General features: G+C 50.9%; 2 protein-coding genes across 19 annotated transcripts in view; one reads left to right on the plus strand and one right to left on the minus strand.

Annotated features, from left to right (window-relative positions):
* Window positions 1-8,488: 8,488 nt before the first annotated feature.
* On the minus strand, window positions 8,489-15,629 carry LOC100352735 (2-oxoglutarate and iron-dependent oxygenase JMJD4). 15 transcript variants are annotated; one of them, XM_089334657.1, is made up of 6 exons: window positions 15,176-15,624; window positions 14,846-15,011; window positions 12,855-12,980; window positions 12,058-12,325; window positions 11,567-11,713; window positions 8,489-9,225 (listed from the first exon to the last, which is right to left on the minus strand). In XM_089334657.1, the coding sequence occupies exons 1-6, from the start codon at window positions 15,432-15,434 to the stop codon at window positions 9,199-9,201; spliced, it is 993 nt and encodes a 330-aa protein (XP_089190783.1). In that variant the 5' UTR covers window positions 15,435-15,624; the 3' UTR covers window positions 8,489-9,198. The 15 variants fall into 15 exon arrangements, 12 of the variants coding, with proteins under 12 accessions (XP_089190783.1, XP_002723947.2, XP_008251002.2 ...); XR_016234974.1 differs by having other exon boundaries at window positions 9,204-9,225; window positions 12,058-12,171; XR_016234973.1 differs by lacking the exon at window positions 8,489-9,225 and adding an exon at window positions 10,025-11,276 and having other exon boundaries at window positions 12,058-12,171.
* Window positions 15,588-21,288, plus strand: part of SNAP47 (synaptosome associated protein 47) — a 56,428-nt gene continuing 50,727 nt past the window's right edge. Inside the window, exons 1-2 of one of the 4 annotated variants that reach the window (XM_089334654.1) lie at window positions 15,616-15,749; window positions 18,843-19,040. In XM_089334654.1, the coding sequence (XP_089190780.1) occupies window positions 18,940-19,040 (101 nt within the window). In that variant the 5' untranslated portion in view covers window positions 15,616-15,749; window positions 18,843-18,939. Of the gene's footprint in view, window positions 15,879-18,842; window positions 19,041-21,288 lie in introns of all 4 variants that reach the window. The other 3 variants (XM_008252777.5, XM_051840087.3, XM_089334656.1) reach the window with 3 other exon arrangements.

A 21,288-nucleotide genomic window follows, 5' to 3' on the forward strand; every position in this document is an offset into this window, starting at 1 on the left:
GCGCTTTGCAATAAACCTGTTTTTTTCCACAAACATGGTGTCAAGTGATCACTTTGCGGCATGTCAGGTGAGTGCATCAGTTTGGGGATACTATAGTAAATCCTCCAACAAGTTATGGAGGTGTTTTAATAACAGAACTGTTCATTTATGTCCCTTGAAATTCCTATTTGAATCTCTGAGGAGTATGGAAGAAATTTAACTTGGAAAAATAATTGTACTCCTTTGTACATAATCAAATGCTCATCCAAATTGTTGGCAAAGGCTATTTGAATAAGCACAGAAAATACAATTTCATTCAGCTAGATAACTGCACAGTACATGCTTTTATGTTCAAAGGGTCCAAGCTGACAAGATCAGTTAAAAAAAGATTGTCACATTAGCCTGAACCTGAAGTTCGGCAGTGTATAAGTGGACTCTATGAAAAGACCTGTAGGCACAGATTTACATCCATGGAGGACGCAGGGCTGCATCCTTGGGAAGGACACCCAGGCCTGGATGCAGCTCCAGGAGCCACACAAGAGCACACCTGCCAAAGAGAGGCTGGAGAGTGGCTCCTGCTAGTTGCCTTGGGACCTACATCTGATCAGCCTGAAGGACCTTACACTGCTGCTTCATTCCCCCATCTAAGTTTTTATTTCATCTCTTTCTGCAGGCTGCAACTGCACCCTGAGCCTGGATATTGTTAACCTGGGCTTCACACTCAGCCAGAACTCCAAGTGCTATTGTGAGAATGCTTGGAGTCAGATAAACATGTGTCCAAGCCACACAGGAGAAGTGTCCAAACTGTAAGGGTCACTTGTCTGATCATGAGGTGGCCCAGGTTCCATATAAGTCTTATTATGAGTGTCGCACATGCTGTTTTTCTTTTTTAAAGATTTATTTTATTTGATAGAGTTAGAGAGAAAGAGAAAGGTCCTCCATCTGCTGGTTCACTCCCCAAATGGTGGCAACACCAGAGCTTAGCCAATCCGAAGCCAAGAGCCAGGAATGTCTTCTGAGTCTCCCATGTGGATGCAGGGGCCCAAAGACTTGGGCCATCTTCTATTGCTTTCCCAGGCCATAGCAGAGAGCTGGATCAGAAGTGGAGCAGGGGCTGGCACCATGGCGCAGGGGATTAACACCCTGGCCTGAAGCACTGGCATCCCATATGGGCGCCAGTTTGAGACCCGGCTGCTCCACGTCCTGTCCAGCTCTCTGCTGTGGCCTGGGAAAGCAGTAGAAGATGACTCAAGTCCTTGGGCCCCTGCACCCACGTGGGAGACCCGGAGGAAGCTTCTGGCTCCTGGCTTCGGATCAGCGCAGCTCCAGCCATTGCGGCCAACTGGGAAGTGAACCAGTGGATGGAAGACCTCCCTTCCTCCATCCCTCCTTCCCTCCCTCCCTCCCTCTCTCTCTCTGCCTCTCCTCTCTCTGTGTAACTGGCTTTCAAGTAAAATAAATACGTCTAAAAAAAAAAAAAAAGAAGTGGAGCAGCCAGAACTCGAACTGGCGCCCATATGGGATGCAGGCGCTGCAGGCTGGGAATTGAACCTGCTGCACCACAGCACCAGCCCCCCCGCCCCACACTATTAAATGCACCAGTCTGGACTCCCAGAGGCTGCTCCAGAAAGTGGATACATGCTTGTACTTTACATTTGGTTAGAGCTGAGGATGACTGCAGTCACTTCTGCCCATGCCCCTACCCAAATGTCTAAGGTCCATCCTGGGGCCTGCCTCACCCTCTCTGACAGCATCAGGCTCTGCTGAGGCTCCCAGCACATCCTCTGGGGACTCTGTAAGGGCATAGGGTGGGAGAGCTGCCTGTCAGAGCCAGAAAGGACTTTTGCATTTTGGGGGGCTCTGCGGATGCAAGTAATTCTTTCTGCCCCATAGGGAATATAAGACTCCTCAGAAGAGGTGCCTGCTGTGGCTCAGTGCCCAGGGGCCAGCCTCACTTTTACTCTTCCTGAACCTCTGCATCCTCAAGCCTAGAGTGGACTCAACCTGAAGAGTTAAAATTGTATGTGTGCGGGTGTAAAAAGTTAAGCTTAAGCTTACAGGTTTAAACCTTCCTGGTGCAGCTGTGAAAATAAAACAGAGTGAAGTAGCACCTTGACAGTAGGGACTCCATTTTGGAGCACTTGAGACTCCATTCTGGGAAAGCAACCCCCCCACCGTGAGACTCTGGTCTGAAACTATGATCTCAAATAGTCGGACAATAGCAGTGCACTACATCACCCTTGGCAACGCACAAAAACCCCCTAGCGTGATTGCTCAAGCTTAAAAGTAGAAAGGTTGCACCTGGGTTACCTGGGCTAATAATGAAGATGTTTGTCTATGTCTTAAGATCATAATTGCTGATTGTAAGATTTTAGCAACCACTTAGCAACCGTGTATTCTCTCCCCCCTCCCGGTTTTGCGGCTTTTGCCTTTATAAACCCTATGCTGTAGTTCCTCGCTGCTCCTCTGTCCTTGTATGTTCAGAGGGCCCCAACATGTTGGATCAATAAATTTAACCCTTTGCTGGCTGCATGAGAGAAAAGTCTCTTGGAGTCGTTCCTCGGGCGGTGGGCTTTTTCGGACCCTAACAAACCCTGCATCCTTCAGGCAGCTGACCCAGTGACAGGCCCTGTGCTGGCACTCAGCCCTCCTGTGATCTGTGTAGCCCTTGTGAAGATGTCTCTTAGGAGGCATCAGGGTGCCTGAGAGATCATTGCCCGAGGCAGGGACACTGATATGCATTCAGTTGTGTCCCCAAATTCATAGACCGATGTCCTCACCCCCAGTATCTGTGATCATAGGATAGGGAGGCAGGGCAGTGACTGGAGAAAGAAATTCACACAGGGAAAACACCCTGTGAAGACTGGAGCTCTGCTGCCACAGCCAGGAAGCTACAGAAGCTGAAGCCCGAAACAGCCCCTTGGCCAGCACATTCAGAGAGAAAGCAGCCCTGCTGACACCTGGATCCCAGGATTCCAGATGGCAGAGCTGCAAGACAAACCTCTGTGGTTCTACATCACCCTTAGACTGTGGTGCTTAGTTACAGCAGCCCTAGGAACATGACACATGCAGGTTCTGCTCTATCCACGGTTCTCTCCCCAGACCACTCTACAAGAGGTTGGGGGACAAAGCAGGGCTCTTCACAGGCCATGGCTATTGCCAAGTGGTCATTTCCAGCCCTAACTCTAAGAGCTCAGGTCTCAGTTCTCAGCTTTCTGGGGCCACATAAAGCACAGTAACTCCTAATACCTCACTCCAAGTCTCGAAAAGGTGACCTGTCCCCCTGCAGCTGGTAGGCAAGCGGCTGTCCTCCATCCTTGCACACCCTGCTGGAAGCACATCCTCTGTGCTCAAAGTTCCTATGAGGCTGGTGCCCTCCTGCTCCTCCAGGCCTGACGATTGACAGGGATGGCTATGTCACGGGTGAGCAGTGAGATGGATCCCCATTTTCTGAGCCTTGTGTCCCCTGAGGGATCCCGACACATGCACTTCCAAGAGGAAACAGAGAGTGGCAGGCAGGCAGGAGGCTATGCACATATTAGCGGAGATCAGTTGTTTGGAGGTTCTTGTCCTACTGCAAGAAAGAATTCATAGGTGAGACAAAGGATAGTGGTAAGTAAGGTAGCCAAGTTCAGTGAAAATAAATATACCTGATGGCACATTTTTGGAAAGATCTGAGTGCCCAGTCTGTTTTGGACTGTTTCTCCCCCCACCTTTCTCTGTTCTGGGATATTGTGGATGGGGGCCTTTCTGGATGTGGAGTTCCCACAACTCCTTCCAGGATCTTTATCCATGCAGTGTTACTGAAATTAAAGGGCCCCTTGGTGCATGGTAGGGTGCATTTCCCTGAACTGCCCTTGGGGGGAGGGCTGAAACCCATCTAACAGGGTTATGAGCAATTGCTTTAGTTCTTGAACATCCTCCCAAGACTTTATCAGCACAGGGTTATGGTACCTAAGAGCCCCCCTTAGTGCAGGGCAGGGCATTTACCTGAGCTGCCCCAGGGAGAGGGCTGAAATCCACCTAACAGGGTTATAGGAGCAACTACTTGAGGTATAGTCACTGGTCTGCACTCAGGCTTGTTATCTCTTTCCACTGCACAAAATGTCATTTTTAAAAATTTCGTTTTCTTCCCATTTGCCTTAAAAATTCCCATTTTCTTCAGCCCCTCTTACATACATTGGCTAGCTACCTAACAAACCAGCCCCATGATCAAGGAAAGCGGGTAAAGAAAGCATTTCTAGGAGGATGAAGACACTGGCTCTGAGGGTGCACAGAATGAGCACTGAGACCCTCACAAGGCTGCAGTTACTAGTGACCCCTGCAGCGAGGCAAGAGCTCAGTTCGGGCAGGCCCAAGAGAGAATGGGAGAAGCCATGAAGGAGGAGGATGCAGACGAGTGCGGGGGTTCTGCTGAAATGCGAGTGCGAAACAGAAGCTGTTGCAGAGACTTAGACTAAGGAAGTTTTGTCTAAAGATGGCTGTCACCTACATGCTGACAGGCCATGGGAATAACCCTAGGGGAGCAGCTGTGAGCACCTCAGGAAGAGGGAGGGGCGTGGGCTTGGAAGGTCTGAGGACAGAGCAGCCCCTTCCCACCTGTTAGGGTATGGACTCCATGTCCCCGAGTGCCCAGCGAGCAACCAGCGCTGGGACAATGTCCCAGAGGACCCTGGGCAGCCTGGCCGGGGTGGCTATGCCCGATGATTCTCAAAGTGGACGCTCTGGCTTCAGACCCAGCACTACCCAGACCCTGTCCTTTCATGGAGTGAGCACAGGCCTCAATCAAGCCCCAGGTGGTAACCAGATCTGGCAGCCCCTGGGCAGTTACCGGGACTCCTGGTGACAGTGTCCAACAGAATGAGTCAGAGAGGCTGCACAGAGTAGGTGGCTCAGCCTTGGGCCTCGGAAGGTATGTGAGGGGAGAGAATGCAGAGATGGGACAAGCAGTGCAAACTAAGAGGAGGGCCTTGGTGCATGCCCAGGATGCTTGGGTGTTGGCTAGGGTCATGCTGGGCAGTGGCCAAGGTGCCACCAAGCTGCTGGCAGTCTGTGAGCCGGCTGGGTGGTAGGCAGTGGCTGGGGTGGGATTGGGTACCAGGTGTGAGACCTCTGGGGGCCACAGGGCAGAAGCAGATCTGGGAGGACAGGTGGCTGACAGGCTAAAAAGAAGGATCCCTCGAGTGGGGGGTGTTCCCCAGCTACTGATCTTGCAAGAGCAAATGCGGCGCCAACAGTGTTGGTTTCTCAAGAAAGGCCCAAGATGAAGGGCAGAATGCTCAGATCTTAAAGGTGATATGGTTATCATCCTTGCGATCAAATGTGATTTCATTATTTTCATTCCCTTAGAAATTTCAGTTTTAATTTGTAGAGGTGGGAAAAAGAAAAATCAGTGCAAAGTGAAGTCCTGGAATGGTCTCCTTGCAACTTTGTCCCCTAAACAGGAAGTCCACAAAGGCTGACATTTATAACGAGAAACAGAGGTATATTTTCCTTTTGGCTTCTCCTATTAGTCCTTCCTCTTCTATTGTGCCTAAAACAATGCTCTTTGTAAATCTTCATTTGTTTAAGTAATACAAACTGCTCTTATCTGCTCACTCTAACAGGGATGGGTTAAAAAACAGTAACATTATGCCTTTCACATGTTTAGTTCTCAACATTTTTTGGATGCCTGAATAAACATTCAATACTTGGAATAAAAGTTGTTCCACATTGTCACCATAAACATACAACATACATTCTGAGAGTATTTCATGAAATTTGGGGGTGGGGCACAGAAACATGTTTACATGGTGGTTAGCTGTGCCCCATACTGAAGTGTCTGGGTTTGCACCCCAGCTCAGGTCCTAATTTGGGAAGGTTGTGGTTCAAGTACTTGGGTCCCTGCCAACTGGGTGGGGGACCCACCCTGAGTTTCCAGGTCCTGCATTTGGCCTGGTCCTGCCACAGCTGTTGTGTACATTTGGTCAATGAACTAGTGGATGAGAGAACTGTTTCTCTCTCTCCCTTTCAAATAATAAATAAACTTTTCAATACATTCTATGGGAAGTAATGGACATTTAGCCTAACAGTTAAGATGCCAACATCTAGTATCAGAGAACCTGGGTCGCTTCCTGGCTCCAGCTGCCTTCTGATACAGACCCTAGGGAACCGTAATCAGGTTCTTCCGACCCATGTGGGGGGTCTGGACTGAATTCCAGGCTTCCGGCTTCAGCACCAGCCATTCCGTGCATTTGGGGAGTGAACCAGTGCATGTGACCTCTGCTCTCTCTCTGCTTCACAAATAAAAAACAATTAACTTATGTTTACAGCAAGAACAAAGATACAGCAAGGACATTACCTGAAGCCCAAGCAACCCTCCCAAATTTTCCCAGACTGTCTTTTTGTATCTATATAAATAAAACCCTTTCCTGAGAAACAGGGAGAGAGTCTGGAGCAGTAGCTCCTACCTCCTTTGCTGGGGAACCATGTAACCGATAAACACCTTTTGCAAAAACTGGTATTTCTAAGTTTGGCTTATGGAGTACATCAGGTGGTGGAGCTGTCAGTCTGGCAACAATGTTGACTTCGAAGTCAAATATTTGTAGGAGGGGCAACTTAAAAAATTTCAAATAATTTTATAATTTATTTGACTAGAAGGGTCTCCCACAATGCCTGAGTTTGTCTCATCCTTTGACCAATTTTCAATTCATATGCTAAAGCTGAGTGGCGTGTTGCACACACATTTAGAACTGTTCTATTACTCTCACAGAGTAAAACTTGGTGTATTTACTCTAGCTCTAAAAATGTGTATGTGCTTGCCTTGAAGACAGCTCTGTCTGGAATGAGTACAGCTATTTTGGTTACTTATCCCATAAAATACACATAACCATTTATTTATGTTTAAGGTTTATTTATTTGAATAAATAAATAAGAGTAACTGTGAAGAAAGTCAGTGGAAAGGAAGGGAGAGAGAGAGGAAAGAAAAGAAAGAGAGAGAGAGGAAGGAAGAGAGGAGGGAAGGGAGGAAGGAAGAGAGGGAGGAAGGGAGGAAGGGACTCCCAACCATTGTTTCACTCCCTCAAATGCCTGTAACAGCTGGGGCTGGGTCAGGATGAAGCCAGGAACCAGGAAATCTATCGTCTTCCACGTGGGTGGCAGGGGTCCAAGCACTTAGGCCATCTTCTTTCACCGTCTCAGGTGCATTAGCAGGAAACTAGATTAGAAGTCGAGTACCTCGGACTCAGCTTGCAAGCTGTGGCTTAGACCACTGCACCTCAGCGCTGGCCTTTATGTAACCATTTATTTCCAGTAAAGGTATTTGGGGACTGTATGTCGTGATTCGCATTTGGGAGATTCCCCAGGAGTCATGGTCAAGGTCAGTGGCACTGTCCCCAGTGGGCAGCAGTAGAGATGCAGGGGTGACCTGCAGACTTGGCCTCAGGATAGGAGGTGGTTACAAGGAGCTGCTGCAGCTGCAGTATCCATCACTGCATTTGTAGCCTGGTTCACTAGGAGTAGCAGCCAGACCACCTGGGTCAAGTGTCCATCTGAGTGGGTATTTCATAAGATGTGATCTGAATGTAAATCCAGTCAGAATTTAGAAAGGACTTTATGGATGTGTAATGGAAGTGCACACAGACTTTTAAATAGTGAGGAGAGATAATGAGGAAAATACCAAGGGGGGCTGGCACTGTAGCGTAGCAGGTAAAGCCACCACCTGTGGTGCTGGCATCCCATATGGGTGCAGGTTTGAGTCCCGGCTGCTCCACTTCCAACCCAGCTCTCTGCTATGGCCTGGGAAAGCAGTAGAAGATGGCCCAAGTCCTTGGGACCTGCATCCACGTGGGAGACCCAGAAGAGTTCCCTGGCTCCTGGCTTCGGATCTGCGAAGCTCTGGCTGTTGCAGCCTTTTGGGGAGTGAACCAGCTGATGGAAGGCCTCTTTCTCTCTGCCTCTCCTCTCTGTGTAACTCTGACTTTTAAATAAATAAATTAATCTTTAACAAAAAATAAAGAAAAGAAGATGTTAAGAAAACAAAGCTATAGGCAAGGATCTGCAACTAGTGAACGTAAAGGGTCATAACGACATGTGCCCTTTGGAAATGGTATCCTGAGACTTGTCTGTCCTGATTACCAAGGCTTGGATGGTAGCTCCAACAGGAGGCCATCTTGATTACTCAGACCCTTGGAGACTTCTGTCCCTCCTGGCCTCTGTGGTTTGGTGGTGATCTTTGGTCTCATTTTGATGCCCACTTTCATCCTACATGTTCTTTCTGTGCATGTGTGTCCTGATTCCCATTGTCCAAGGGCACCAGGCATGCACTAGCTTATTTCAGCTGCAAACTTGTAACAGATGTTTATTACTAATTCTGACAGAAATTATGAATGGTACCACACCCATCGCAGAAAGACCACAGGTCAGTCTTGACTTCCTTGTACAAACAGTGAGAGCCCATTGCATTGCTTTGGATTTACTGTTTGCTAGTTGTGCTAGTTTCCTAGGTCTATCATACAATATAACACAGACTGAGTGGCTGGAAAAAATTTATTTTCTTAAGCTCCAGAAAGCTAGAAACAAGACCAAGATGCTGGCAGATGACCGTCTTCTTACTCTCTCCACGTGGCTGTCCTCTGAAAACAGGGACCCGTGGTGTCCCTCTGTAGGTACCAGAAGACTCCTGTTATGAGGACAAGAACTGGGACCCACATTTCAGGGTACTGGGGCTTAAAGTTCCACCACAGAGATCCTGAGGAGACGTCTTTGCCCCTAACACCATTCAAGGTTTACGTGTCCTGTTGCTGTTGCCTGCTATATCTGGACTGACAAACACGAGAGACTGCGACCTCTGCACACAGACATCTGCCAAGCACCTCATGCAGACTGTAGATGACTCCTGGAGGTGGTACCTGTCTCTTAGGCAGAAATCTTGTAAACCCAGATCTCCAGTCATCCCTACCTCAGACCTCATGGATGTTGCTCAGATTCTGGGTAGGGAAATGTCTGTCTGGTCCAAGGAGACCCTGGATGAAGGTGGAGGTTCTCATGGACAGGAATTCCAACTTCAGAATCTACTGACTTTGGCTTGGCCTGGGACAGAATGCCCTTGACTCAGCATTATCCTATGCCCTGGAAGGTCCAAGGTGGTTTACATAGACTTCCCCAAGGCATTCCTCCTCATCTACTCACGAATATTCATGACAGGCTGCAACAGGCAAGGATCCTTCTACACTGGAAAGGTTATGGAGTCCCCAGGAAGTCCAGGTCCTGAGCAAACAGGACAGTGTGGGTCAGTTAGGCAGGTATTTCTTTTGGCACCTCTAGAATGGATGTGCGCTGGCTGGACCTGACAGTGATTACATCAGGGCTAAGCGGCTTTTAAAAGACACTTCCCTTTCAAACAAATTGGCTGTTAGAGCAGAATTGCACAGCGCTGTGAGGGTCCCTAACACACACCTGAGAACTTCATCCCACCAACCTTAGCCAAGTGCCCAGTCATTTTTCCAAGTATTTCAAGTTGGGAACTCAGGACCACACAGCCTGTGCACTGTCTCACATAAGGAAGGAACTTCAGCCCCTCAGACACGCCCTCCCAAGGTCAGCCACTCAGGGACCACCACCCAGCACTTGTGCTATATGGTTCTGAACATCTTGGAATTTTTTTATGCAGTCTCACCAAGTAATACTTTTTTTTTTTTTTTTTTTTGGACAGGTAAAGATACAGACAGTGAGAGAGAGAGAGACAAAGGTCTTCCTTCCATTGGTTCACTCCCCAAACGGCCGCTACGACCAGCACTGCGCCAATCTGAAGCCAGGAGCCAGGTGCTTCCTCCTGGTCTCCCATGCGGGTGTAGGAGCCCAAGCACTTGGGCCATCCTCCACTGCCCTCCCCGGGCCACAGCAGAGAGCTGGACTGGAAGAGGAGCAAACGGGACTAGAACCCAGTGCCCATATGGGATGCCGGCGCCGCAGGCAGAGGATTAACCAAGTGAGCCACGGCGCCGGCCCCTCCAAGCAATACTCTTAACACAGGCTCTGAAACAGAATTACTTTCATTACTCAATGATTTGACAGTGTTAATACTTTATTTTTCCACCTTGAACTCAACACCAAGTGCCTGTTTCTGCTGGACCACCAGTAGCCCAGTCACTGAAGGATTCGTATGAGTCCAGCTGGCCCCTAAATAGCCCATGGCGCTGCCCTGTGGCCTTCTCCCACCCCACATGAGATGAGACCCTGAGGAGCTCAGACTAGGTAGGGGCTGAGTACCTGATTGTTCCTTCCTCATATATATGAAGCATCAAGGCCTGGTAGACAGCTGCTAATGTGGACACTCTGGGAAAACGGGTGGAGCCTCTGGCATCTACCATCCCTTCTCTGCCCTTGTCTTCCTAGGCAACTACCAAGCCTTGGTCACTACCAACCAAGCAAATGCTGGATCTTATGCTCAAAGGGTGGGCACCAACCCTCCATGGCACAATGGTGACTAGGCCACCTGTCAGCCACAGGGGCACAATGTCCAGTCTAACATGCTGGCTTGTACACATCTGGCACATGCTCAACACTTCCTGGCCGCCCATCAGAAGCCCAGAGTACACTGACGCTGAGCACGAAGGTCAGCACTGAGGGTGTCTGCATATGTGCATGTGTCAGGTGACAGGGCCAGGCCATCTAGAGGGGCCTCTAGAGACAGGCAGGCCGGATATCTGTCACTCAGGAGTCCTGGCCTTCACAAAGTGACAACCACACAGTCCCCATTTGACTGCCCAGCAGGCTTGCTGTAGGCTACATGGACCAACACTCTCAACCCCAGGCGCCCTCCCAAGACCCATGGCTTAAGCTCTCAGAAAATGGCCTCGGGAAGGCAGGACTACGTCAGATCTCCCAGAGGGGAGCCCTTCCTGTTCAGCAGGGGCAGGTCCTGGGCCACGGGGGTTGGGGCGGGGGTGAGGACCATCTTCACTGGGGGAAGGGCCTTGGGGCAGGGAGCCCTCATGGCATCCTATCCTGCACAGGTGCTACAGGTCTGCAGCAGCAGCAATAGCCTCCTCCAGCCGTCGTAGCAGCTCCCCTGGCTGTGGTGAGAAAGCACCAGTGTCCACTCTCTGGAAGTCAGGGTGTGCAATTACAGAAGCCAGCACCTCTGCAAGGCGGCCAATGTCAAACACAGCGTGCTGGAGGCCCAGGCCAGTGCCTGGGCCACATTCTGCTGTTCCTTCAGCTCCCTTCCCCAGAATAAGGAGCCTCCTTTCAGCGATGACTTTGAGGAAATGGTAAAATTCTTCAAAATTGATCCCAGAGCAGGACCTCATGATGACCTGAACCAGAAAGAGAGGCCAGTGAACCACATGGTCACAGCTATAGACTGCAAAGGATCCCAATATGGGTCCAGTGAGCAGAGGCACTGAGGATAGATGGCACTCCATGGGGTCCAAGCCACATGGTCTGGGAGCTCCCTGAGGACAAACAGCTTGGCCCCCAAGTTAACCCCTCACACATGACTGGTAACTACTTGCCTCCTGGGTCTTACAGGCTACATTGTCCAGGGACCTCCTACACCCCCAGTCCAGCCCTAGCAAACCTCAGCCCTGCCCCACTGGGTCCTCACCTGGCAGTGGTGGTGCCAATCCGGCATGGAGTCCCTCCATTCACTGATCTCCTGCTGCACAGCATGGAGCTCCTGCTGCAGGAAGTGCCACATTGTGGCTAGGTTGCAGCCATTGACCCAGTTGTGGTTGATGGAGATGGTGTCATCCTGGAAGGGGAAGGCAAAGCTGACGTAAAAACATCTTCCAGGTGCTTCCGGCACCAGGCCCAGTGCTGGCAGTGGAGTTGGGGGAGTGTTTGCCACACTGGAACATACCTAGGGGCTGAGATCAGCTCAGTCCACAGTCATCCAGTGTGAGCCCAGGGCAGGAATGGAGCCCAGCGGCTGGAGCCTCTGCATTGTCTGTGGACCACCCTCCCCCATGTCTTGGCTCTGCAGGGGGACTACTAGGAGGTATGTACTACTCTCCTCTAACTGCTGACAGGGCCTGTAGTCAGGTAGGGCAAAACTTGGGTGGGGTGGGGTGGGCAGGGCAGGGTACACCAACTCACCAGATTGTGTACCTGGTGGTGCCACCCACTGGGTATAAACACCATCTCGCCAGCCTCCTGAATGATCTCGAGGGGTGGACTGCAGCACTGATGCCTGGGGTGCAGGTTGGCATCCTGGAGTGTGGGGGAGGTCACATCATAGGGCAGACCACCATGGCAGTCCCGCAGAGCCTCCTCTTGTCCTGGCGGGAAGAGCAACCACTTCTTTCTCCCACAGATGTTGACAGACCAGCTGAAGGAGCGGAAGATGTCTGCGTGGAATGGGGACCTGTGGCAAATGCTCCCAGTTTGGGCCTTGCTGCTGTCTTTTTTTTTTCTTTAAAGGTCTATTTATTTATTTGAAAGGCAGAGCTAGAGAGACAGAGAGGTGTTCCACCCACTGTTTCACTCCCCAAACAGCCACAACTACCAGGGCTAGGCCAGGCCAAAGCCAGTAGCCAGCAGCTTCTTCTAGGTCTCCCACATGATTGCAGGGGCCCCAGGACTTGGGCCATTTCTGCTGCTTTCCCAGGTACATTAACAGGGAGGTGGACCAGAAGCAGAGCAGCCGGGACCCAAACTGGTACCCATGTGAGATGCCAGCATCACAGGAGGCAGCTTTACCCTCTACGCCACAATGCTGGTCCCTGGGACTTGCTTCTGAGTAGGTCAACAAATACACCCCCTTCCCCCAAAGGCCCCCAAGTACAGGATAAATGTCTCCAGCTCTGATGGCCTTGGCCTGTGAGCCAGGTGAGTGGCCACACCTCCCAACCCTCCGCAGGAACACGGTAGCTGTGGGCCACACGTGATATTACCAGGTGCCTGTTGGCCCCGCGTACACAAAACGGTAGTCGTCAACATCCAGGGCATCCCAGAACTCATTCAGCCAGTCAGATGAGAAGTACACGGGCAGGGTGAACACATCCTCTGCTGAGGAGTCCCTGAGAGGGAGGCACAGGGCTGCAGCAGAAGCCCACTTCCTGCATACTGCTCCCCAGGTCCACCCTCACTGGCACCTCAAGTAAGATAAAAAAGATGTGGAACATGTGGGTGACACTGAGCTGACCGCCTTCAGGTGTGAGTGAGGCTGTCTAAGACCACCTAGCCCTAGTGGAGCCACCCAACAGCCACAAACCCCTGAGGGACTCAAGGTGGGCCCCACCAAAACTGTAGATCCCAGAATTGTAAGCAAGAAAGACGACTTTGTGTATACTCTGACAGGGCATAGCTAGCTGAATAGGCAGCAGCTCCCTCTTGCATTAGTCCCAGGATTGGTGGGCATCATCCTGGTTCCCGACCTGTGGGACGCCTCTGCTATCTCACCAAATAACCAGAGAACTCAACTATGCCCAGTGGATACTAGGCCACGGTTCCAGGCCTGAGGGCCACCCATGTACTCTTCTAAACCCCTCACTCCCTGTAGGTTCACCACTAAAACCCACAATTGGCACCTTAACACAGGATTATATTACACTTGCCTCAGAGAAGGAAAAACTCTACCAATGCCACACAGCAAAACGTTGAGACAGATTCCTCGTCAGAGACTGTGATAGGTCACAGCCCTGAAAGCATCAGACCACTTGTGGTTCTGCAGAAGACCATGCCAGTCCCTCTGCCTGGCTTTCCTTTGTTCACCTGACAAACTCCCGCACACTCACAAAAACCCTGCCCAGATATTACCTGCCCTGCCCATTTGTCACCATGCCTTCTTCTGAACTTTTAATTTTTTAGGGTTACCAGAAAAAATATAGGACACCTAGTCAAAAACTGAATTTACAATCACTAACAAAGTTTTCTACTATAAGTGTGTCCCGTGAAATATTTGGCATATACTTAAGCCATAAAAACCACTCACTGCTTACGTAAAACACATGGAGTGGTGGAAGTGAGCTGGAAGATATTGCTTCTTGTGTCCCCTGGATGGGTTGTGGCAATTATAGGGGCCTGAGCTCATTCTTACTTTCCCATTACATAAGTAAGAAATGTGATGTTTCTCACCTGCTCTGTGACGACTGCTGGGGGTCTGACTATGATGGTATCTGCTCTTGAAAGTATAAATGTTCTTCCCCTTATGATGGGTTATGTCCCAATAAATCCATATTTTAAAATTCCCAGGTCAAATATGCACATGGTACACCAAACCTGTCAGACACCCTAGCTTTACAACACAGAGTCTTGCACTACATCACGACTGTGTGGCTGACTGGGAGCTGTGCTTACTGCCGCTGCCCAGCATCCTGAGAAAGTTCCGGGCTGTACATTGATGGCACCGGAAAGGATCCAAATCAAAAGTGTAGCTTCTACAGAATGTACATTGATTTTTTGCACCACTGCAACGTTAAAAAATAACAAACTGAAGCCACAGTATGTGGCAGGTGGGAACAGATGAGGAAGGGCTCTGGATGCTACCCTGAAGAGTGGAAAATCTTAAATATGCGGTGGGGCATAGCTGGGCTAGAAAGACATTCTGGATCCAAAGGGGGTCTGGTGGGAGCCCCTGGTGCAGGCAAGGTGAAGGGAATAGGCCTGGCCTGGAGAAGTGGGGTAGGGAGGAGAGGCCGGGCCTGGCAGCACCTGAGGGGGAGGGGTGGCAGCGGCACTCCAGAGCCACAGACAACCCTGGGCACACGGATACCCGCAGCCCGCGTTCCTCGGTGGCGAGCACCATGCAGTGAGCGGTGAGGTGCTGACCATCCCGAAAGAAGTCGACGCTTCAGCCTGGCTGAAGACAAGGATTACAGCTCCTCCCTGAGGTGGCCAGGGTTCACCTCCAGCCAGACTGAGCAAAGCGTGCTGCCCGCCTTACCTGCACAGATGCCAGTCTTTCAGGTACAGGCAGCCCCTTGGAGAAGAGTAGCCTCCCTGAATGTAGTCCCTCCAGTAGCTGATGTAGTCTCGAAGAGGCATGTGTTCCTTGGGGTTGGCGTTGTACTCCCGGACCCCGCAGTTGGCAACAGGTACGACCACATCTCCTGAAACAGGGGCGTCAGGAGCAGACCTCCCGGGGACCTGGCTGCACGCGGCGCGCCCTCCTGGGAGTCACTCACCCCGCAAACGACCACGCAGCCTCCCGCCCCGAGGGGCGCCCCCGGCCAGACCCTGCGCCCCTGGCACGCTGGGCGTCCCGTGCCCTCACCGTACTTCCGGAGCAGGTAGTCGAAGTCCGGCTTGCCGGCGGCCGTCACCCAGCGCCGCCGGCTGCCCCAGGCCGCGGTGAAGGCGCTGGAGAACACGCAGGGCAGGTTGGGAAGCAGAAAGCCCCTGAAGAAGTCGGCGTAGGAGAAGGCGCTGGGCGCCTGGATGAAGGCCACGCGGCCCGGGGCCCCACTGCCGCCCGGGACGCCCCCGAGGCCCCGGAAGTGGCGTTCCGCGAGGGCGCGCGTCTCCTGGTCCATCAGAGGGCCCCAGGGGCGGGGCTGGGGCTGCGGGGCGCGCACTCCGCTTGTTACTGCAGCCGGGAGCAGAGACCGAGGGGCGACCGCCAACAGTGTTCTGGGGAGGCGCCGGCCAGAGCGGAAGTGACGAGGCACGGGCTCGGAACCGGGAGTCCGAGGGCGTTCTGTACCCACCGGACATGGAGTCCTGAGCGCCGGCCCGCGAGCATGCGCAAGCCGTGCTTCCGGTTTGCCTGCTCCTGGTGGTGTCCGACAGTTAGGGTGTCCGGCTTCGATCCCGGCGCGCGTCCTGAGAGTTACTCTCCAGCGCCTCAGGTGAGCGGCGGCTCTGTCCGACGGCAGAGCCTGTGCCAAGCGCTTTCGGCCCTGCTTGGTACCGCTCGCTGGCACGGCCCCAAGCCGCAGAGCGGATGACATGTGGCGGGCTGTGGAGTCGGCAGTGAGGTACACGGAAATGGAGTGAGGACAGAGTGTGGGACCCAGGGAGGCGGTGTGGTGTGGCGTGGTGGAGACAGTCCACTGTGGACCTGATGGAACGTAATTGGTGACGTCTGTGGAGGTGGTGAGGTGTGCAGGGATGGTGAGGTCTGTGGAGGTGATGTCTGAGATGGTGAGGTGTGGAGGTGATGTCGGTGGAGGTGGTGAGGTGTGCAGGGATGGTGAGTTCTGCGGAGGTGGTGAGGTGTGGAGGTGACGTCCGTAGAGGTGGTGAGGTATGGATAGATGGTGATGTTTGTGGAAGTGGTGAGGTATGGAGGTGAGGTCTGTGGAGATGGTGAGGTACAGAGGTGATGTTTGTGGAGATGATGAGCTGTGGAGGGATAGTGATGTCTAGAGGTGGTGAGGTGTGGGGAGATGGTGATGTTTGTGGAGGTGGTGAGGTGTGGAGGTGATGTCTGAGGAGGTGGAGAGGAACAGGTGATGTTTGTGGAGGTGATGAGGTACAGAAGTGACGTCTGTGGAGGTGGTGAGGTATGGAGTTGCTGTTAGTGGAGGTGGTGAGGTGTGGAGGGATGGTGACATCTGTGGAGTTGGAGGTGAGGTCTGTGGAGGTGGTGAGGTATGGAGGTGAGGTCTGGAGATGGTGAGGTGTGAGGAGATGGTAATGTTTGTGGAGGTGGTGAGGTATGGAGGGATGCTGACATCTGTGCAGGTGCTAAGATGTGGAGTTGACCTCTGTGGAGGTGGTGAGGTGTGCAAGGATGGTGACGTCTGTGGAGTTGGAGGTGAGGTCTGTGGAGATGGTGAGGTGTGGAGGGATGGTAATGTTTGTGGAGGTGGTGAGGTGTGATGGGATGGTGACATCTGTGGAGGTGGTAAGATGTGGAGTTGACATCAGTGGAGGTGGTGAGGTGTGGGGAGATGGTGATGTTTGTGGAAGTGGTGAGGTGTGGAGGTGATGTCTGTGGAGGTGATGAGGTACATAGGTGATGTCTGTGGAGGTAGTGAGGTATGGAGTTGATATATGTGGAGATGTTGAGATGTGGAGGGATGGTGATGTTTGTGGAAGTGGTGAGCTATGGAGGTGATGTCTGTGGAGGTGTGGAGGTGATGTCTGTGGAGGTGATGTCTGTGGAGGTGGTGAGGTACAGAGGTGATGTCTGTGGAGGTGGTAAGATGTAGAGTTCACCTCTGTGGAGATGGTGAGGTGTGGATAGATGGTGATGTTTGTGGAATTGGTGAGGTATGGAGGTGAGGTCTGTGGGGGCGGTAAGGTGTGGAGGTGATGTCTGTGGAGATGGTGAGATACGGAGGTGACGTCTGTGGAGGTGTGAGTTATGGAGAGTGGTGATATCTATAGACATGATGGGCTGTGTAGAGAAAATGGCATCCATGGTAACATTGGGAGATGGTGTTATAAGCACGGAGTAGGGGAGGGGTCAGGGGGTGGCAGTTGGTGAGATGGGGGATGTAGAATGTTGGAGGGTACATGGAATGTGTGGCGTGTGAGGGCTTGTGTTTGATGCTGGCTGTACTTCAACAATCCTGAGCAAGGCCAGCCCCAGAATGTTAAAGTAATAAGTCTTGTCAACCTAAACCTATCCACGTGAACTTGGAAAAAAGAAAGCATACTTATTGCTTGAGTTTAGCAGATTATGTCCATTAGGTGATCTTTGGACAGCAGTCCACAGGCTGTCACACAGTGAGGAGCAAGGAAATAACAATGAAAACCCAACTTCTCCCAAACAGGCTACATGCACATGGTCAGAGACCTCTGAACCCTTTGGAGATGTGCATGGATGGTCTCAGAATGCTTGATTGTACCTGTAAAATTTATAGTCAAGTCTCTCATTCCTTTGCCTCACATATATTAAGCCATCAGAATGCCCTTTTATTTGCCCTCACAAGCTAAGATAAGAGAAGTTCCAGAGAGATGCTAGGGCTCTGAGCATGGAGGGAGAGAGGACTCCATCAAGGTCTGTAAGCAGACCCAGAAATGGAGCTGGAGGGGTTAGAGGGTGAGTCTGTGGAGGAACGTGGGTCTGGGGAGTCTGAGGTCCAGGCGGTGGAGGGGAGCAGGGACTGGAGGAGGAGAGCTGTTTTCTGGGATTGTGCTATGGTCACTGCCTAGTCCGCATTCTTGTGACTTGTGTGGTCCACGTGTGGAACTCTGTTTTGGGCTAGGTCATGGTAGAAAATCCACAAGTAACCATTTTTATTTGTACAAACCTTGTTTTTCCAAGCAAACATTTTTCATCCCCACCCCCATCACTCCCTTTATCCAGCTCCCCCATCCCTTCCTGTACACACAAGCACAGAGTCCCGCCCTCCTTACATACATACGCTATGCTGTGGTAAAACAACATACATACTTCCTGACAGAGAATTCCCAAATTGTTGGGATCTCTTTTTGTATGCAAATGAATCGATTGCTGACTGCAACCCCCAGGTAACTTCAGGATGGGGCCTGTCACCCAGAGAGAGCCTGGCAGGATTAGAGGGTTGGGGCTTTCATCTCTGCTCCCAGTCACTGAGGAGAGGAGAGAGGCTGAAGATTGAGCAGATCATTGCTGGCCAGTGATTTAATCACACTTATGTAAGGGCAAAGCCCAAAAACGACTGGTCTTGGAAAATTTCTGGATAGCTGAACACCTTGAGATTCCTGGAAAGTAGTGAACCCAGAGGAGGCATGGAAGCTAGGCACCCCTTCCCCATACCTCACTCCATGTGTATTCCTCTGTGTCTTTTCTAATATCCTTTGTAATAAATGTGAACCGAGTGGTTCTTCGAGTTCTGTTAGGTACTTGAGCAAATTAATCCCACCCTAGGAGGGGTTCTTGGGAACCCTGATTTACAACAAATCAGTCAGAAGCACAGGGAAAACCATGTGGATCTATGATTGTCATCCAGTGTGGAGCAGTCTTGGGGACCAAGCCCTCAACCTGTGGATTCTGATGCTATCTCCAGGTAGACAGTGCCAGAACTGATTGAATGGGAAGATACCCAGCTGGTGTCAGCTGCGGAACTGATTGCTTGCCTGCTGCTCTGGAAAAATCCCCCATACATGTGGTCACAGAATTGTGTTGTGAGAGTACAGTGGGAGAACCTGACTTTGAGTTCTGGTTTCCTACACATATACACAGTTTCTTCCCACCATATCCTCATGTAAGTATGGAAACGTGTATGTTAACATTTCTAAATTGTAAACTTTTAAAATTTTTAATTAACAATATAACATCTTCCCATATGCGGCCCCACATGACCACCTTTTTTTTTTTTTTTTAATTAAACATTTAAGTTGAGTGAAGGATCATGAGAGCCAATGGGGAAGGTATAGGGAACAGAGTATTTATGTTAATCTCAAGATATGGAAGTATGGTGCAAAGTTTGGCTAATGGGGAAGATATGTAGTCCACACAGGTGTTGCCCAGACGAATTCCTGCAGTCCTGTGGCTCAGACCAAGTGCTTGAGACCTGTGTGCTCCCCAAGATCAAGGAGGCAACCATTCCTGTAAACTCTGAGAGGTGCACCTCTAGAGCCAGATATTTGGTGCCATGCTTCTCCTTGTCCACACGGTGGCCCTCTGGTTTTAGTATCAGCACTGTTGCAAACGTGGAGCCTGAGAGGTGGGCTGGAACAGAGGTGTCTGTCAGCCTGGGCCCTGGTTAGACCTACATACAGGATCTGAACTCCTGAGACCAGGTTAGTCAGACAGAAAACAACAGGACAGGAGTTTCATTAGAATGTAGTGAGGATGGAATATAGTATCTGTTCTCTCCTAAGTGCCAAGTGCATGCCCTGTGAGTAGACTTTGGTATTGGGATGTGACACCCCCAGACAGTGTGACTGAACCTCCTCGGGTGGAGATGGGAACCAGTGAGGGAGTGGAAAGAGGGTCTGCTGTAGAGCAGGAGACAGGTAATGGAAAAGCCGGCCAGCTGTGCCGTCCACCCCCGCGCACACACAGTGCCTCACTGTTCTCTTTCCAGCCTTAAGGTAGTGGAAGGTGTGCAGAATGTAGCTTGTTTGGTGACTTTGGAAATTATCTAAAAATAGGATGTTTACTTGATACCAAGTCCCCTCAAGGGGCACATGTCTGATGGAAATACTGAAAGAAACCCATTAAACCAGTTGCAGTGTTATGAGTGCAGTTTGTGTGTCTGCTGTCATCTTCCCCAAGAGCGTCACTGGTGTGTGGATCAGCTCCTTGCCATGACCTCTCACGGTCATTTGCTCTGTATTCACAAGATCAGCACAGGTCTCCAGGCACACATCTGCATGGGTTGAGGCTCATTCAAGATTGTAGCACAGGGCACCAAATGAGGACTCCTGGAACTTAGTGAGGGAATAGACATATTCAGCATAGATCATTGGTGCCCATGTGTGCAGGAGTGCTGCCCAAAAGCCCCTCCTTTGATGCTCCCCTGCTCTAAGAGCAGATTGGGTTGACGACCATGTGAACATGTACAGGAGCTCCCTGGTGTCGAAGTGCTGTGGATGGGGGCCATTGCATTCGGGAGATGAGGGTGCTGCTTGAGCAGAGATCTGAAGGAAGAAGCCCTCAACCAGAGTCCCTGGGGAATACAGTGACTTAGGAGCTCTGAGGCTGAAATGGAAAGGCTGAGGGAGGCTAGAGTGCAGAGAGAAGCGCTGAATGGTGACACCAGAGGTCATTCAGAGCCCATTAGGAGGAGGATGTTACCTAAAGAGTGTTGGGAAGGGGTTTTGACAGAAGACTGACATTTTCTAATTCTGCTTTTTAAATTTTTTTAAAGATTTATTTGTTTAATTGAAAGAGTGACAGGGAGAGACAGTGAGAAAGATCTTCCATTTGCCAGTTCACTCCCCAAATGACCCCAACAGCCAGTACTGGGCAAGGCTGAAATCAGGAACTCCATCTGGGTCTCCCACTTGGGTGGCAGAAGCCCATGTACTTGGGCCATCTTCCATTGCCTTTCCAGGTGCAATTAGCTGGAAACTGGATTGGAAGCAGAGCAGCTGGGACTTGAACCGGCACTCCAGTGTTAGAACCTATTGTCTCAGGTGGCAGCTTAACATCCTGCACTATAATACTGGACCTTCATTCTGTTTTTATGACTCTAATTGGCTGATGGATGTAAAATGGATGGTGAGGCAGCAAACAGGTTGAGTGAGGGTTTTATCAAGGTGAGTGATGACCCTGCTTTGGGCAGGTCATGGCTGTGGAGATGGAGGAATTGCTCCTGGATTGTTGGGAGGATGAAGAAGCAAGGAATCCATGAGAACTCCTTGGTCCTTGGAACCTTTGTTGAGAAAAGTATGATACAGTGGAGGCCTGTGAAATCACGTTAAAGCCTTGGCAGTTTCTGTACTTGTTACGTACATTTAAGCACAATCAGCCTTGAGGTGACATCTAATGCCATGGTGCTTTTT

This window comes from Oryctolagus cuniculus, chromosome 6 (genome assembly GCF_051225735.1).
Source record: "Oryctolagus cuniculus isolate XC-2025 breed Fujian yellow rabbit chromosome 6, ASM5122573v1, whole genome shotgun sequence".
In the NCBI taxonomy this organism is placed as follows: domain Eukaryota; kingdom Metazoa; phylum Chordata; class Mammalia; order Lagomorpha; family Leporidae; genus Oryctolagus; species Oryctolagus cuniculus.

Coding starts and splice junctions, on each gene's coding strand:
- LOC100352735 (XM_002723901.6), bottom strand. CDS start 15,434: ATGGACCAGGAGACGCGCGCCCTCGCGGAACGCCACTTCCGGGGCCTC. Junction 15,012..15,175: donor CTACCTGCTCCGGAAGTACG/GTGAGGGCACGG, acceptor CCCCTGTTTCAG/GAGATGTGGTCGTACCTGTT. Junction 11,714..12,057: donor ACCACCAGGTACACAATCTG/GTGAGTTGGTGT, acceptor TTCCCCTTCCAG/GATGACACCATCTCCATCAA.